This window comes from Telmatherina bonti (genome assembly GCF_933228915.1).
Source record: "Telmatherina bonti genome assembly, chromosome: 17".
NCBI classification, from domain to species: Eukaryota; Metazoa; Chordata; class Actinopteri; order Atheriniformes; family Telmatherinidae; genus Telmatherina; species Telmatherina bonti.
Genome location: NC_136615.1, coordinates 19,430,730 through 19,448,921, shown reverse-complemented (window position 1 = coordinate 19,448,921; position 18,192 = coordinate 19,430,730). Strand labels below are relative to the sequence as shown.

Here is an 18,192-nt window from a genome sequence, read left to right as displayed (position 1 = left end):
GTGATTAATGACTGAATGGTTTAACTGCTGCAAGTTTAAAATGTAAGGTACAAAGGTGGTTTATTTTTCTGGTTTCATTTATTATTTTTATGCACATTTTACTTACTAGGTATGGGCCTTGGATGACTAGTTTCTGTAAGCAAACGTGACTGAGCACACCTAGCTGAATCGACTACTTCATGAGCACCAACTCTTTTGGAAATATTCAGTCATGAGTGGAAAAGGCTGCCAGCTCCTGGTGTCTCCTTGCAGCGTGTCTCCATCACTGAGCATGATCAGAGGGCATCAGTCCCAATCCATCAGGATGCCCGTTTCTTCCCCTCAACTGACCTGTCTCAGCCCCCCTTCAGCAAGAGTGGAGAAAGTGAAAAGAGGGACCGTACATTCATTAAACTCTGGGAATCAAAGTGGAAACGTTGCACTGCCAGCCCTAAGCCTCCGCAGACAGGTGCTGACCAATGGAAAACTGCTCACCGGGCCGTCTGCACCCCCACAACAGCAACAGTCCACCCATCGTCAACAACACACATCAGTGACACAGACAAAACCAACAAGACTCAGCGCCTCTAACAAAAGTTTCAAAGGTAAAAACAAACCTCACCAAACGTTAGAGATATAAATGTAACAGTAGCTCAATTGTCAAGATCAGCATTAAAAAAAAAAAAGATGTTTAGGAGCAAACCCAGATCTACACACACACACATAGCTGCATATTAAATTAACTAACACACCTGGACATACACAGTTCATGTTGTAAAGATAGATACCTAATTTGATTTTTTTTTTTTTTTTTTTAACAATTTGAAGTGATGTAGTATCTTCATTACCTCATTTTACTGTCTTTTCTCTTCATCTTCTCTTTTTTATTGATAAAGTACAGAGAATAAAACTTTTTCCTAACTATTCTACTGAAAGGAAGGTAAAAATCCCATCAATGATTCGCAGAACAGAGTATCTCAGGTGTGTTTTAGTTTCCACGGAAATTCCATTCAACGCTTAACAAAAGCTAGATCAGCTGCAGCTTAGTTTAATAATATTGTTAAAATAATATTGTTGAATGTGAATAAAAGTTTTTGCTCTGCTTTAACCCATGTGCAAAAGTTCTGAATTCCTCATGTAGATAGTTTATTAATTAAATCCTGGGCTTGTGTCCAGCAGATTGCACAGTGTCTGGGTCCTCGCTTGACGTATATGGTCAGGCAGCTCCTGCTAACCTAATAGTGACCAGTAGTCCCGTGCATATTGCCTCAGGCCAGCAAGATACTGCAGGGCCTATGCCTCAGCCCCCATCGTATCTTTGTGGGCCAGTTCCTCACACTGAGACCAGGTGAGCAATGTCACATAGTGTAATGTCATTTGAATATGGGGAGTTGAGAGTGTCACCAAAGCGAATAATCGCAATCTTTTTCAGATCTTTACTGTCCAGAGAATCCCTGGCATCCACTACCCTCAGTCTGTTTGAAACGCAGTCAGTGTTTAGTGGCAGACATGACTGGCCATATGGCTACCGTGTGCTTCCTCCACTGGGACTACCTCATTGGTCTATGCAGGCCAACGAAGGCGGTGAACAGATCAGCCTCTGCCCTGGCACTGCAATGTCGGGCACGACCATATCAGGTGGCACAAGCACTTCCGCCTCCCTTCCCTCATACCTCTTTGCAGGTGACGTTGGAAGCCCGAAACAATCTTGTGCAAAGAAAAGAGCTCTCTCCATGTCACCTTTGTCGGATGTCATGGGTATTGATTTCAACTCCATTATACGCACCTCGCCTACCTCGCTTGTGGCTTATATCAATGGCTCCCGCAGCTCTCCCTCCTCCCACTCCACACTCTCGCCTGTTCTGTCCGAGGGATATGGTCACTTCCTGGGGGTGAGAGGTCGCTGCATCCCTCAGAACAATCCCTACAGCGCGCCAGGCCCTTCACAAGCTCCAACTACACAGTCAGAGTGTGTCCGCATGCAGATGCTTGAAGAGGGAGGGGGTCTGGAGAGCCAGATGGCTAACATGATGGTAGAGCAGCAGTGTTTCCCAGATGAAGGAGGGGTTCTGGAGAAGATGTCAGACAGCTGCAGCCAAACTACCAACAATATGCTGCCACTTCTACAGTTAGAGCCAGCTCCATTGACTACTGTCCAAGAAGCTCCTACTCCACATGGGCCTCCACCACCCTACCACTCACACCAACATATCCACCTTCCTGGACATCACTACAAAAAAATAAAGACCCCGTCTCAGAACCCTGTTGGACAAGCTCACATGCCTGCTCACAGGCATGCAGTGAGCTTTTTACCCCAAATTCCAATGCTGGAGGAGGAAGAAGGTGACCTGGAGGACTATGGCACCCACTGCTGTAGGTGGATGGATTGCAGTGCAGTTTATGACCAAAAGGAGGAGCTGGTAAGGCACATTGAGAAGTTGCATGTGGACCAGCGGAAGGCTGAGGATTTCACATGTTACTGGGTGGGCTGCACACGGAACTTCAAACCCTTCAATGCCCGATACAAGCTTCTCATCCACATGAGGGTCCATTCAGGAGAAAAACCCAACAAATGCTCGGTACATCTTGTATTCGTCTTTCTTGCGAAAGCTGAGTTCAGTAACTTAGTTCTCCTTCTTTCTTTTCCTCCCCCTTCTAACAAATAAGATACCCTACTCTTTTTTCTTTCCTTACAATGCAAATATTGCTCTGCTCCAACATAGCATAGAGATCACACAAATATTTCTTACTTGTCTGTGAGATGGATGAGTGAATGCCATCAAAACAGGTGGATGACAAATGACAGACCTCACAGAGTTCTTTTCTGTCTGTGCCTTTCACAGTCACAATGTCAAGCTGAAGACTTAAAAGCTTCAAGCTGCCAAGAAAAGCCTTTGTTTGGGTAAATGCTTTTATGTGCTCTGGGTATATGGCCAAGGTTTAAATCAGAAATATGACCTCTCTGTCCTCTTAAATTAAGCCATGGGATAATTAGCAGACCTCTATGATAATTGACATGGGATTATATAGTTATTAAATAAGCACAATGGAGGTCTTGCACTTTAGTGCTGGCATGACATAATGGCCCTTTAGTAGCTATTGGGTCTGTCAGCAGACGGTGGTTTGCCAGACCTCCATTTGACAAACTTGGCTGTCATTCTGGGAAGGTGATGCCCCTGTAATTCGGATTTCTACAAGTTTTTTTCTTTGGCCGAGAAGATGGTTTATCCACAGGTCTTTCTCATGAATAATGTAGTCATTTCATGAGCGGTGAAAGTTTGAGATTAATGCAATATTTGGTTTCTTCTACTTAAATGTAATAATCACATTGTAGAGATCCCACTGTTGGAGCAAAAAGAAGAAAACAGACTCAGTATAACTACAAATACACAGATTTTTAAGCAGGTGCAACAGCATGATGTGATGGTACAAAGGTATTTTTCACATGCTTCAATCACTGAACCAATCATAGCTAAAGCTGTAAAAATGCTGAAGTTTTGTCATGGATCAAAAACATGAATGTCTGAAAAAGAAATCTAAAAAATTCAGTTTGTTTAGATAAATATTCATCCGAAAACAATTACTCAAATGAAGGACTCAACAGAAAAATCACACCTCAGTCTCAAAAATATTGATGTATCAAAGTATTATCAAGATCTGTATGTAGCCACTCAAACTAAAAGTCTCTGAAATACATTAATTCCTCAACAATGTTAATTAACTCCAGTTAACTTGGGAAAAGACTAGTTTGCATGATCAACCATTAACAGCAGGTGAATTTAGCAGTGGTTTCCTTAAAATGCCAAATAATAAACCTGATCCTGATGGCTTCCCTGCAAGCGTGTTTGGTCCACCGTCTCCCCTCTTCTTTCAGAAGGATGAGGGGTTCCATCCTTCTAACAACATGGCACTCACAGTGAACACAGACGTAATAACTGCTTTTAAAACTTGGAAAAGATCCAACTCACTTTTCCAGTTATAGACCTTTATCTTGCATCAAAATTAGAAGTCAAATACAGACAAACAGAATTTAATATGTCACTCCCTCCATTACACATCTGGACTAAACCAGTTTTATCAGAAAAAGGCAGTTATCCTGTAACACGCAGGAACTATTCAGTCTAATCCCGCTTTCAAACAACAAGACAACCAAAACCATATCTAATCCTTGCTTTTCATAACTTTATACAAATTTGGATTTGGTGAGTCATTCATTAACCAGAGTAGGAGATTCTACACCCACCATCACCGTAACAACTAAGTTAACTACAACTTGACTCTTCACAACAGCGCTATACCTGTATGTCCACTATTTCCATCAATTTTTGCATTTTTTTTAAGAACCACTCAGAGCTAGAATATGTCAAAACAATAACATCAAAGGAATCCATTGAACACTAATTGTCTCTATAGTTCCTCCCTCCAGAATTTCACTCATTATTACAAGTTATTAAATCATTCTCACCTTTCTCTCAACTACTCCATCAACTTAACTAAATCCACTGGCCTACCTCTCTGCTCGGATCAAAGAGATGTGACAGCTCCCACACCCAAATTTCCCCTTGCCATAGAAATATTTAGGCCACCGTATATCCCCCTTTTAAATCTAAATTACACACCATGACTCAGATCAATACAAAATGACATCAACTGCTGGACAAAGTCACCAATTTCACTTTTACTAATAATTTCAGTGATAAAAAGATGCCACTACCAACTCTGCAAAAACCTCAATTTCAAGGAGGACTTGAAGGAGGACATTCATCAAATCAGTTTAGGTATTCAATATATGGGCTTAAGGCTTAACATCTGGATTCACACTTGTTGGAAACTGAACTATGTAAAGAGACAAAAATCACAGATCTGCTGTTCATCGGTCAAGCGATTAAATACAACACCTGTTTTCAGCTCAGCTCTGTCAGTATGGTGGGAAACACTCCGTCTCATTGGTTCCATTATGCTTTCTACTAGCTCACCAATCCAGAACAATCCTGATTGTAAAATAAACAGGAAACCATTAAAGTTGCACATCTCCACTAAATTATTCAGGACTCCTAAATTAGTTCATTTTCACAATAAATCCAGGTATTTAACATCAGTGATAGTATTTCTATAGCTCAAGTCCATTATTTTTCTAAAACTGCAACATATTAAACAGTATAAACAAGCAACCTTTACAGAAAATCCCATAAAAATAAAGGCACTGTAAATAAATAAAAAAAATACTATCAAAGATAAACACATTTCTTAACATCACAAACAATTTAAATTTTTTTCCAGCATCTAAGTGGGAACTGGGTCACAGATGTTTGGGCAACAGATATGTAAAAATATATAAACAGTGGTGTATAATCCAGGTTCCAAAAAGTAAAAGTCTTGCCGTGTTTTTGGATCTCCCTGTGCATTTAGAACAGGTGTTTTCACTAACAGACCCATCTAACTTACAGTGGAGCTGAGCTGGTTTAGCGACTGGTTGGAACAGCTGCTGGACAGGACTTTTACTTTATGATATCTGGATTATACACCTCTGTATATAAAATGTCACTACATCAGATCCGTGTACTTATTGCACCCAGTACACCACTGGTTGTACCCTTTTTGACCCTGTACACCATTTAGACAACTTTAGACATAAGTCCTAGGTCACCTATTGCATAATTTTCCCTGCCCCGTCCTTCTGTTCCCACAAATCTGCCTCTTAGGAGCCCTAAGATGCAGCCATGTTGCAAAGAAACAATCCAAAACTGGAAAGCAAAAAATCATAAATCTCTCATGAAGAAATGTCTGCCTCGGTGTATCGTAGCACACCCTGTTTCAGTAAGATTCGATCCACACTTAGAAACAAATGAAAACTTATAAAGTTCCACATACACGTACAGATACACACAAAGAGGTGAAATTAATATATATAGTTTTGTCTTTGTTATTATTTTTAATCATTTTATTTTAACATTATGTATAGTATTGTGTTTATTCCTCAGCTGATCTAAAAATATCAAAGTTATAGTTATTAAGCAAAATTACATCTTTATTAAATCTTGTACAATTTTAGAATAACAAAATGTAAAATTCTATGTTTTTTTTAGTCACCTTACATGGGCAGTATGGTTACCCCCTCTTTTGGCTGTGTCATATCTGTTTGTAGATAGTCATAAGTCCTACAGTTGGTTGTAGGGTTTTTTTATCATCTTCTTCTATTAAACCTTTCTGATATTTCATTTTGTTTTGTTTGCAATATGAAATTCTGCCCCATTTTTCCCCCAGAACACACCTGTCTTGTTGCAGCTAAACGCCAATATTTCTCCTTCTAATCCAAATTTGCTTTGCAAATCACATCAGGCTTGCTTAGATGTTCACTTTGACCTTTAATGCTAAACTTGTAGTGAGAAAATGTTTTCTTCTGATGAAGGTCATAGTTGCTGCATAGCAAATCAGTAAATCTCCACAGGGTCCGCTAAATCTTCCTGAAGGTTTTTTATTTTAAAATAAGGTTTGGTTCATCCTCCTTGCTAGCATTTTTTAGGAAGTTTCTATTGTTTTTCTTGGTCTTCTGGAATTTAACTTCAACCGTTTCAATTTAGTTTAGTTCAATTCAGCTTTATGTGTCTAGCACATCGTAGCAGGGACAAATCAGTTTGGGTCAATTCAATGTAATTCAATTCGTATTCATATGAGCTAATTCACAAGAAATAATAGCCTAGCAAAGGAAACTAACAGATTTGTTAAGTTCCATATCCTAATTACAATTTAAACCTAGAGAACCTTCCATCTTTTGCTCTTACTTCTGGCTTTGGACATCTTTTAGTTTAGAGGAGAGTAGAACTAATACTTAACAGATGATTAAGTATTAAACTGCCTAATCTTGATTTTTCTGATGACTTTCAACAGCTCATGTCTCCTACAACATGGTCCTAGATCTTTGTGAACGTTATTGAAGAGCTCCTTTTTTTAAAGATTTACATATCCACCCTCTAGATAAATTCTCTCTGTCAGAAATGGGAAAGGGGGAAAAATGGAGCATCGTTAAAATCAGGATATATTACAAGGTCTAAAATCTTCAGCTAGTCTGTCTGAAAGTTCTTATTAATTAAGATATTTAGTTCTTGAATGAATTAGTGACCATCCTACAAACACGCATTCTCAACCTATTGCTCCCAGCATCCCTCCAAATTATATGCATATTGTAATAACTTTTCTCTTTTTCCTCACTCTCTCTGTGAAAACACTGATGACCTGGATGAGCAATTAACAAACCATCGGCTGAACATGCTTCACGTTGAGGCTTTCAACAAGTCAATTATTAACAGTGCACATAACTGCAGTTGACCTTTTGCTCCAAAGCTCTTACTTATTAGGTGATGCTAGCTCTGTTGCCATGAGACTGACATCGTTGGATGGTTCTGTGTTCCCTGTAATCATTCAATGATGAATGATTCATGGCCACTACCTATTAAAAAAAAACAACATAGATTGTTTGTTGGGATTTAAAATGTCCTCATATTGAACGAAAAAGCACATCTAGTGTTGAGAATAATATCAAGTCTTTTTTGTCCTTACATAGACCTTTTGCTCAGCTCAAAGATCATTGTATAAGAAGTTGATTTGAAGAGCTGTGTATAAATACAGGAAATGACAAATATATTAATCGATTTAGAATGGCAAAAAAAAAAGTTCTCCTGGAAAAGGCAGATCAGAAACTCATTGTCACATGACTAAAATGCTTCAGAAGGCAGCAGAACAACTTGCTAACTCTTGTTGCACAGTTAACACATCAGGCAAGCCCAGACTTGCTCCCATCATCTCAGTCTGTTTGAAGACGATAAATTTGTTTATTTATAAGTTTTAGACTCACTCATTATGTGTCAGCGTAATTTAAGCATACAAGGTTTTACTAAGATAGCTTACACTCTCAACAGAGCTTAACAATAATTATGAGGTTAATTATCATTCCTGAAAAAATACTCTAAAAATGTATCATTTTATTCCTTTTTGAATGCATTGCAGGACTCCTCACCACTTAGGTTATTAGAGACGAATCAATAGTATTAGGACAATGGAAAATCAAATCCATCAATATGCAATTCACCATATACCTAAATGAATATGTTCATGGATTTCTGCTTCTCGACAGATCACAGCCTGCTTTGCAAAATATTTTGTTTATCCAAATGTTTTAATAGCTAACAGGTTTAAACTTCAGATAAGCTGGTTTAGTTTTCATATGGAGCCATTTGGTTATGATACTTCTACAATTTGATCTGGCATTATCTTGATGTTAGACGTACATCCCTCTTTGAAGGGAAAGAAAATGGATTTGATTCATCTGTTGCTCAAAAAATGTCCATGTAGCGTTAGTTTTAATGCATACACAGATATGCAGTATCATTTAAAATAATGCTTTCCCATACCTCCATGGATACTGGCATTGCTTCTTTGCCCTCAGGACTGTTTAGCTTTATTTTTAGGTTTTCTCTGTGATGAATGTGATGAATTGTTGTAACTGACAACAGTTTTCCTGAGTTTATGCAGTGATTTCCAGCACAGGATATGCAGATGAGGAAATGCAGAATATGTTACAATGAGTGATTTTAATCTTAAATTCTTTTCCTTTTTGCTCATGCAGTCTCTCCCTGTATTTGCTTCTGAAAGAGCTTTTCTGCAATGCTCTTTTTATCCAATCATGACACTGGCCTATGACCACTCTTCAGTTTTATGAGACCCACAATGTTTTCTATGATTTATCTATTATATTAGCCTGTTAAATGGGGACCTGTCCAGACTCTACCCTCTCTATCTCTCTTGCACACACATACAAATGCACATTCAGCCATTTTTGTTGTTCTGGGATGTCTTGAAACTCATTTGCTGTTAAATTTACCGCTGGGAATTTTTTCTAGGAGGAAATAAAGAGAGAGACATAAAGGGAAAAAATGTAGGAATATCACTATTGAAATGGAGAATAGTGGAATCCAGAGTAAATTGTCCCCAGTAAAAGTGGGCACTGTGCAGTCTACTGGCACGGGCCAAAGTTGTCATTGTTGAGCCAGGGCATGAGTATCTGCCAGGACCTGTCAGACGCTGGCTATAACACTATTCCACACTGAGGAGCCATACTGCTTTCTTTTCTGCATTAACGTCCCTTGTGACAATCTAAAAAGCCCTCTTCATGAGAACTTTGTGCCACAGAGAAGCAAAGTTACTCAGTTACAGACCTCTGGACGAGGCTGGAGTCCTGCCAGGATTTCAGCTTTAAGCTGGTTCCTGAATGTCCATCCACCTTGTACTGTTATATGTTATTCTGAGGCAGGGGCCTGCTTTAATGCTTAAATCCATTTTGCCACCCTTGTTAGGAAGCATTAAGAATGACTTAATGCTTTAGGAAACAGAACCTCAAAGCATTCCCGATTTACCTATCTCATCTGTTTTGTTGCAATTCTGAATTTATTTTTTCTTTTTCCAAATATTAAGAATTTTATCTTTTCAGCCAACGTATAACATTAAAATGGTTATAATAACATTTTACTGTTGGTAGCTTTCCTGGAAATGAAATGTAATGAAAAATTATTTTCAGACTGAGCCACACAAACAAGATGGGATTGTTGAATTACTGACTAGATGATGACAGGAAATAAATGTCATGATGAGGAAGAATGACAAGTATTTCCAATAATGGAAGAAAAACATTTTAATTTGACCATGATGACTGAGTGGTATTAGTATGTGAGGAATGGAGTGTTGGAGAAAGAATAACAATATCAGACATGGTCTGTGTGTTTTGTCCATGAGGCTTTGTAAGGACATTCCAACCCCCCTGAGAGCAGGAAGTGAGAGAGTAAGAACCTGGTCTTAGAAAAGAAAAGCCTTGATGATTCACATGTTTTAGCAATGAAATCACCGGTCGCATGATACTACAAGCAATACTCTTTTTTTTTTCTTTTTTTTTTTTTTGGCTGGGATTAGTGTGATAAGTATTTTTTTGATACTCCAGATCCCCAAGGCCTTCCATTGGATGCTGCCATGTTGTGTGGATCAGTCTGAGCTTTACTATGACAACTGTCCACAAAAAGTGTCTTTTTTTTTTCTGTGCAGTTTGTGTAACTGATTGCTTCCAACTGCTGTCAAGGTGATGCAAGACAGAGGGTTAAAAACAGAATAACTATGCACTCATGTGTGTATAAACACTGACCCCTGCTGGTGACACTGTATCTATCAAACACTACATAATTTTTTTTTTTTAATCTTGGCAAAGTGTGGATTGATTCAACCAAGTTCCCAAATTGCAAACAGTATTTGGTCAACATTGGTATAATTAACTTATTCTTCTTATTCTTTAGCAAGTGACCAACAGTACCCCGTGTCTTTCAGACTAATTTACCTCAATCTTTATCATATAGATACATTAAAAGTAAGTTAGGATGCTGTGAAAAGTGTAAATTAAACAAAATGCAATTAGTCTATTTTTTTTTCTTAGGCGTCCAAATTTAAACACCTACTTTGTAGTTTGTGTTTTATTGGGAACTAAAAATATGAATTTATAAGATTTGCAAATCAATGTTTTTGGTTCTTGTTCATATTTTACAAAACATCACAATGCTTTTGGATTGAGTCTATAATTACTTGCTATAATTACTTGCATAAGTACTCCAAAGTGTCAGTATGATAGCTATAAAATCTGCGGTGAAATATTTTCAATGTTTAATTCAGTCAAGTATGGAACCACTAGTGAGCAGCTTATTGCAAACTTAAATGTCAGTTTAAACAAAGTGACACTAATTTTTTTCATGCAAAAGGCTCCGTATATTTTCCTTCCACTCCCTCCCACACACTGAGAGAAGCAGCCTTTTGTTCATGGTAATTTCATTAAACATACCAAGTAACATGAATGCTTGTACATATGATACCGAATGTTACTCAGGGTGGAGTCAATAGTAAAAATAGTTTTAAAAAAACACACAAATGCATTTGAATTCATCTTAATTTATGGCAATAACCAGCTTCAACCAGTCTTTATGTATATGGTTACAGTTTGAAGGCTGCAAGAAGGCTTTCTCTCGGCTTGAAAATCTGAAGATCCACCTGCGCAGCCATACAGGAGAGAAACCCTATCTGTGTCAGCACCCAGGTTGCCACAAGGCTTTCAGCAACTCAAGTGACAGGGCTAAACACCAGCGCACACACCTGGACACAGTGAGTTGTAGCCCAGCACAAACACACATGGAATTACAGACAGATGGGCCAGATTGTGTCTGTGCTGTGTGGACTAACATTCATGTTAATGTCTCTCTGTGCTTGTTCAGAAGCCATATGCATGCCAGGTACCTGGCTGCGCAAAGCGTTACACTGATCCCAGTTCTTTGAGGAAACATATGAAATCCCATACCACTAAAGAGCGACAGTTACGGAAGAAGGCAAGTACTGCAACGTGGTAATGCAGGTCAAAATTTTTTCATTATTTCTTCTCATCATTATCTTAAAGGGATAAAGTATACATACATACATATATATATATATATATATATATATATATATATACACACGTGTGTCACATGTTTTATTTCATTGCACTTTCATTCATCCTAATTAGCTATCTGACAACTTTTCATCCCACTCTGTTCGCTCTGCAAATTATAGTGCACACTATGTTGTTAACTTAAATTAAAACTTTGCATGCAGTTAGATGGTTAAGGTGGACAGGAATAGCTCTTACAGAATGATGCCCAATTGTGTTGTTTTTCATGTCTTGTTTGCTTCTTACTGAGAGGTTGTCTTCTCAGCAGTTGGGATTTTGCATGTGTGCAAAAGATGCTCTTTAACTCAAAGGTTTATGTCACCATAGATACAGACAAAGAAGGTGGGTTGTTACCAAAATAAGTGACAATTCACAAAGTCTCCCACATTCTCAAATTCTTTTTTCTAAACCCACATGACGAATGTTTATTCTAATTTCATAGATGATTGCAAGTTACATTTACTACTGGTTGGTATGACAACCCTTCTTTCTGCCAGCGCTAAACATGGTAGAAGATTTCAATAGTTTTCAATAATTTTCCTATTTCTGTATAAACATGTGTATAATGTAAGTTCTTAAAGTTAAAAAAAATTGTTCTTTAAAATTAAATATTAAAAGCATTTTTAGCCTGGTTCAAAATAAACATTAAACAGAAGAATAAAAATGGAATAACAAGGAATGAATGGGATTAAACACAAACAGAACAAGCTAAAATACATAACAGACAACATACTTTCCTGATTTTTAATTAGAGAGAAACCTGTTAAAACTCCATTACAGTACTCAACCCTGCTTAAAACAAATGCGGGAACATGTTTTTCCAAATCATGTTGACCCATCAGTTCCTAAGTTCCAGATATATATCCTTCAGATGGTAAAAAGCGGATTTGGTTTCATTACCCAGACATGTACTGCAGAAGAAAATGATCAAACATAAACATGTGAGTCTTTGGCATCTTCTGTATCATGTGTAAGGCAGTTTCCGCTGACGTTTAATTAATAAAAAGCTTCATTTGATCTGTAAAATATTAATATGGATGTTACACATCTTTCTGTGAATCAAACTTGCTATCACATTTGATTCTAATGTGATGCAGTTATACAGGATGCAGTCACTACAGGAGAATATTTCTAGTAACTTGTGATCAGTCCTGCGTGGCAGCTTGGAGAAGTTTTAGCCAGCTCACCTGAACGGAGCAGCTTCAGCTTCGGGATGTGGGGGTTTCCTCTCAGAAACTGTCTGCCTCAGGTTTTTGCATCACATTTCTTTAAGGTTTAGGTGAGGACTTAAACTTGGCTGTTCCCCAAACTTGAACTTTATCTATCGTTCTGTGCTAGAACTGCTTGTGTGATTACAGTTTTTGTCTTATTGAATTTTTGAACTGAGATTTGATTCATGTACAAGTTTACTGGTATTTTACACTAAAATGACGGTATGTATGGCCGCGTCACTATACTGTAGGGATTCACCCGGCGCAGCAACAGTACAGACATGGTTCTGGTTGAACAGTATTTTATTATAACCTATGAGAGGAGAGCTAGATCAGGACACCCAGCCTGGCTGCATCTCTCCGGGGCCTCAGCACGCTACTGCCAATAAAGCCAAATAATGATATTAAATGCAGTACATCTGCTCCCTGAAACACAGCTTCAATCCTCCCACCTATGGTTGAGCTACATCAGGATGTATTCCTGATCCAGATGGAGTCAAAATGTCCAAATCATCATAATACCACTGCCATGTTCCACAGATAGGATACAGTTCTCATCCTGGGAGAAACCATGTATTAAATAAGCATAATACTGGTGTCATCTTTCCACATAATATTTTCTATCAGCATCTGACTTTGTTCAGGTTGGTAACAGTGTCACTGACAACACTAATGAAGGGATAGAAGGAATTTTCCTTCATTGTTTATGTTGCTCTTTACTATTTATATATTTATAGATGAAGTCCTCTGCTGATGCAACCCAAGACACGCTGACTGACTGTTTAACCATCCACCCTCTACATCCAAACGTGTCCCCTCTGGCAAGGCTAGACAACAGCTTGAACCTCTCTACCTGTGCCTCCCATGAGTCATACTCTGGTACGTCTGAGCTCTAGCTCATTGCATGAATGTGTAGAAAATGACAAAAAAAAAAACAAAGATGCATAAATATATGTCCCTGCAACCATGTGCACATAATAGGTTTATCCATTAGATTCACAGCCCTGAAGTGTCTGTCATCCCTGTTCCTCAGCTGCACCACAAGGACAAGACTGCTACAGCAGTCCTCACCTGACCCTGTTGTTTCCTTCACAAGAAAACTACAGGTAGAGTTTTTTGTGTTGTTGTTTTGTTTTGTTTTTCAATTACTATGATGCCGCCACAGTCAGAGCAATTAGTGTTACTCAGCAAGCCGGCTCATTTCTTTAACCGCCGCTGATTTAAATGCTTTACAGATTTTCTCTCTTTCTTTTGATGAACTGGAACAATCTACCCAAACATTAGTTGTCATGGCATCAAGAGAACCGGCTTATAATTCAAATGATCAGTTTAAAGTAATTCACTATTTTGTACTTTCATGAAAGGTTCTTTGTGTGTGTGTGTTTTTTTGTTTTTTTTTTGTTCATTTTGTGTGTGTTTATAAGCGGGCAGGAAAGAAGCTTTTTCAGATTCGGAAAGGAAAAGCCAGCGAACCATTTCCCTTGTCAGTCTGTACGAAAAGCATCTCTTCATCTATACATTTCAAAGAATGTGATAAAGGATTTCTGTCGTCCTGAGCAGCCAGATGCTCATGGCTCCTCACTGGCTTTTATTGTTCCCGTATCAGCAGTAGGCCAAAGCATCTCCGCAGGATTCTGCGTAGACAATCGGCCAAGAAGAGCAAACCTCGCCCTGCCTCATTGGTTTCTACCACTAGCATCAATGGATGCTATAGTCACCAATAAGAGCTGCCAAAGAATTCAATGAGTGAATCATAAAATCTGCTAAATGCAATTTAAGGTCCCATGGGAGAAGAGAGTGCTCTAATTACTTTTTTAGATGTTAAATCAATTGTAAAATCCCTGTTGCCATTTTCTGTACACTCTCCTGGCATTTCTCTCAGTTCCTGTGTAGTTTTTGTGTGTTGTCAGAAAACTTTTGGCTTGTTTGATTTATTTGCAAGTGGACAAGCAAATGTGTTACACTGCAATACCGAACAGCAGGGGTGTCAGCTTCCATGGCTACTGCATAGTATTTCTGTTTATTAGTGTCTGTCATGAAAAACGACTTATGCTCTTGTGTTATAACGCTACAAAATTTCTTAACAAATAAAAAAAAAAAAAAGGTTTTTTGAATTAATGAAAAGATGTTAAACTCTATTGGCATACATCATTTTTCATATTCTGTTGCTTTCACATGCTAGAGGAAAACTATGAGGGAAGAAATGTTGATTCTAGTAAATTAGGAAGACTATGCAATGAATGCATTTGTCCTTGATGTTACTTCACCGCAATGTATAGAGTACAGGGTGCAAGACATGACAGAAGATGTATAAAGCGCTTAATTTCTCTCTTGAAGCACAGAGATGATATTTTTTTCATCGATTATATTGGCTAGAGCACTACATACATTAAATCTTTTGTTTTAAACATCAAGCAGAGACATGTGAAGTGCACCACCTCTCAATTGCTGTATCAGGGTTATTTCGTGCAGAAAATAAAGAGTAAATCAGCTGTGCAGGAAGCCCCGATGCGGAGGAAGTGAATCAGTGAAGCAGAGGCTTTCAAGAAAGGATTTTTTTCTTTTCTATTACATGTATGTAGCTAAGATGCTTTCAGATGACAGTTGAAATTTTCTGTATTCTTTTAATGTGGCTGCGAGGAACGTTGCCCATCACTGCTACTTCTCTAGCATGTGTTTAAAAGACTCAGGACAGTTATGAGAGATGTGTTTATCTGATGCAGGAGGATGTGGAAGCAGTGCTTGGAGGTCTAGATCGTACCAAATTAAGAACTTCTGACTTTCTCTGGGTGGCGGGGTTTTATTGGCATCCAGTTTGGAGATAGTCCCATTGTCAGTAAATGTAGCAAATTCTGTTTTGGTTTGGGGTCATAAACTGATTTAATCAGATTACAGTGCTATGCAGGGGACTTAATGAACAGCCTTGAAAGTACAGCAACAAGTTTACAAATATTAAGATTCATTAAAATACAAAGTTACTAACGTTCCTAGTGATAAAGCATATTCTATATACTACTCTTTAGCTAATCTCCACAGGCAGAGTATTTACTTTAGTTTAAAATATTTCAGGTTTGTTAACCCCTCCCCTCATCAGCTCATCTCGAGGGATCCATGTGGGCCTTGCTCCTCCACCTGCCTCTCGCATCCTCCCAGTGGACCATCCCTGCAGAACAACAGTGATCTGAAGCAGCAGAGTCAGCTTTCTAATGTGGCAGATCATTGCTCAGGTACACAGAGGTTTATAATCAGAATAATAATGCATTTTATTTATATAGTGCTTTTTCAAGAGGTCGAAGATGCTTTCCACAATAAAAGACAACGTAAAAATGGCAATAAGCAGATGGAAAAACAAAGATTTTAGTTTGGATTTGAAGGTGGCAGGGTCTGTGGTTTCTCATATGTGTTGTGGGAGGGAGTTCCCAATGGTTGGGGCAGCAAAAGAGAAGGCTCTACCCCCCCAGGTTCAATGCTTCAATGAAATTACATCCTTACTTGATCAATTTTTTTTTTTTAATATGGATAAGAACATTTAGGTACATTGTTAATGAAATTGAACATTTTTTTTCTTTTTTCTTTTGAACACACATTATTTGTGTAATATGGTTTATGATGCGTAGCAGATGGCTGGTGATTTTTCTGTTTAGACACAATCAGGTAGTTTCCCTCTGCACACCTTTAAATAGATCACCTATATTCCCCCCAGAGTACACAGCCACAGCGATGTTGACAAGGAGCTCTGAAACACACAATGTTTAAGGTTCAAAGCAGCTTTTCTTCTAGAACGAATCGTTTAAAGGAAAAGGGGCTGAGGTTTTTTCTCATTTAACCTGGAAGACAATACCTCAAGCCACCTTATTCATGTTATTGTCTTTAATGACAGCCTTTTCACAGCAATCAACAATACTTATAGGATGACCAACAAACAGTTCTTGTTATGATTTAAATATCATCTAAATGCTGCAGCTGAGGGATTATACTTTACCAGCCTGACTGAGAAAACATGTCTTTCTCTTTGCTCATCTGTAGGATTTAGTGTCCACATCCAAGCTGAAGATGCATCTGCCAGTCATGGCGAGAATTACTTCACTGTGATGGACCACAGCACAAGTGAAGTCGCCTGCATCTATACAGAGGGATGATAGTACTCGTGAAGCCATGTGGGTGTCTTAGTTTTGCACTACTTTGTGTCCTTGATCCCTTCAGATGAAATCTTTCACAGCTGAAGCACATAAAGCAACCTGAAAGCACTTCCATTTATCAAAATCAAAAGATATTACACTATGAAACAATCTGAAATCCTGACTAATGTACATAGAAATGCAGAAATTGAATTTTATGATCCTAATATCCCCATAAATGTAATATCTGACTTAACACACTGGCTTCTGCCACCCCAATTAATGTAATCACTGTCCCACAGGGTTTTAATGTTTACTTCTCCAGGTTTTACACGGTTTCTGTAGAACATGTACATCTGGTAGTTTCTGGTGGCATTTTGCACAATGTCAACACAGCAATCAAAGCAAAGTAAGCAAGGGATCATTTATTAAGGTTTTTCTTAGAACCGTGTAACTATAGTAACAGGACAGCTTTACCATTTCACTGTGATGTTCATACTTGCTACCTGTTGTATGAATATAGTTATGTGCTAGGATTGCTCCTGTGCACATCAGAAGACATATTAGTGTATGCAATTAAATCAGTGACTTTGAATGTTCTTTGTTTTTCACAGCAAATTATTTACACTGGAAGGGTGACATAATGCTTGACATTTTTAGATCTTTTCATTTCATATTTGTTTTTATACTGTAAGAAAAGTAGCTCTTGAACACTTCAAAATAGACAACAATGTAGAGAGTTTAACTGCTTTAATAGTTACCTTTTGCTAATTTGTACCTCAAGCTACTGCAAAAAGAAAAAAGACATAGTGGGCCTCACACAAAAGTTAATTCCATATCTCTGCAGATTTTTCTTCTGATGTTTTTTCTGTAATAAAATTGTCATGAGATGCAACATGCAAAATTCTAAACCACTATTTAAATATTTGCCCTGCAACAATCTGGGCGTTACACATGATTTTTAGTAAATGGGATATCATATGTAAAAGATAAAAAGAATGAAACAATAAGCAAAGAGAGTAAAAACAAAAACAGCTCATTTTTTTCTATTGTTGTGTGCTTGTCTCAGTAAAATGAAGTTGCATCAGATTCCTTTGTGGATTCTTATTTTCTTTGTCTTATTTTGTTTTTTTCTTTCAAAACTTGCCAAAGAGCACACACACATGTAATTGTCTTTACAAACTAAAAAAACACAGGTGTGAACTGAAAGCAAACTTCACATCAATTTGAAATAAAAATGGAAAGGGATCACTTGTAGTTAAATTCCTTTATTAATCAATTTTAGTTAGTTAGTTAGTTAGTTAGTTAGTTAGTTAGTTTTCAGTTATACCAACTCTAAAAACCAAAGCTATCTGAATCCAATTCTTCAATTCAT

General features: G+C 37.9%; 1 protein-coding gene across 1 annotated transcript; it reads left to right on the top strand.

Moving 5' to 3' along the window:
* Positions 1-211: 211 nt before the first annotated feature.
* Positions 212-16,922, top strand: glis3 (GLIS family zinc finger 3; the record flags this gene model as incomplete). Its single annotated transcript, XM_079256331.1, has 10 exons — positions 212-584; positions 1,252-1,327; positions 1,412-2,558; positions 11,005-11,166; positions 11,277-11,387; positions 13,437-13,578; positions 13,733-13,805; positions 15,769-15,926; positions 16,726-16,806; positions 16,903-16,922. 10 exons carry the CDS (start codon positions 212-214, stop codon positions 16,920-16,922), a joined length of 2,343 nt encoding a protein of 780 aa, XP_079112457.1.
* Positions 16,923-18,192: the final 1,270 nt, after the last annotated feature.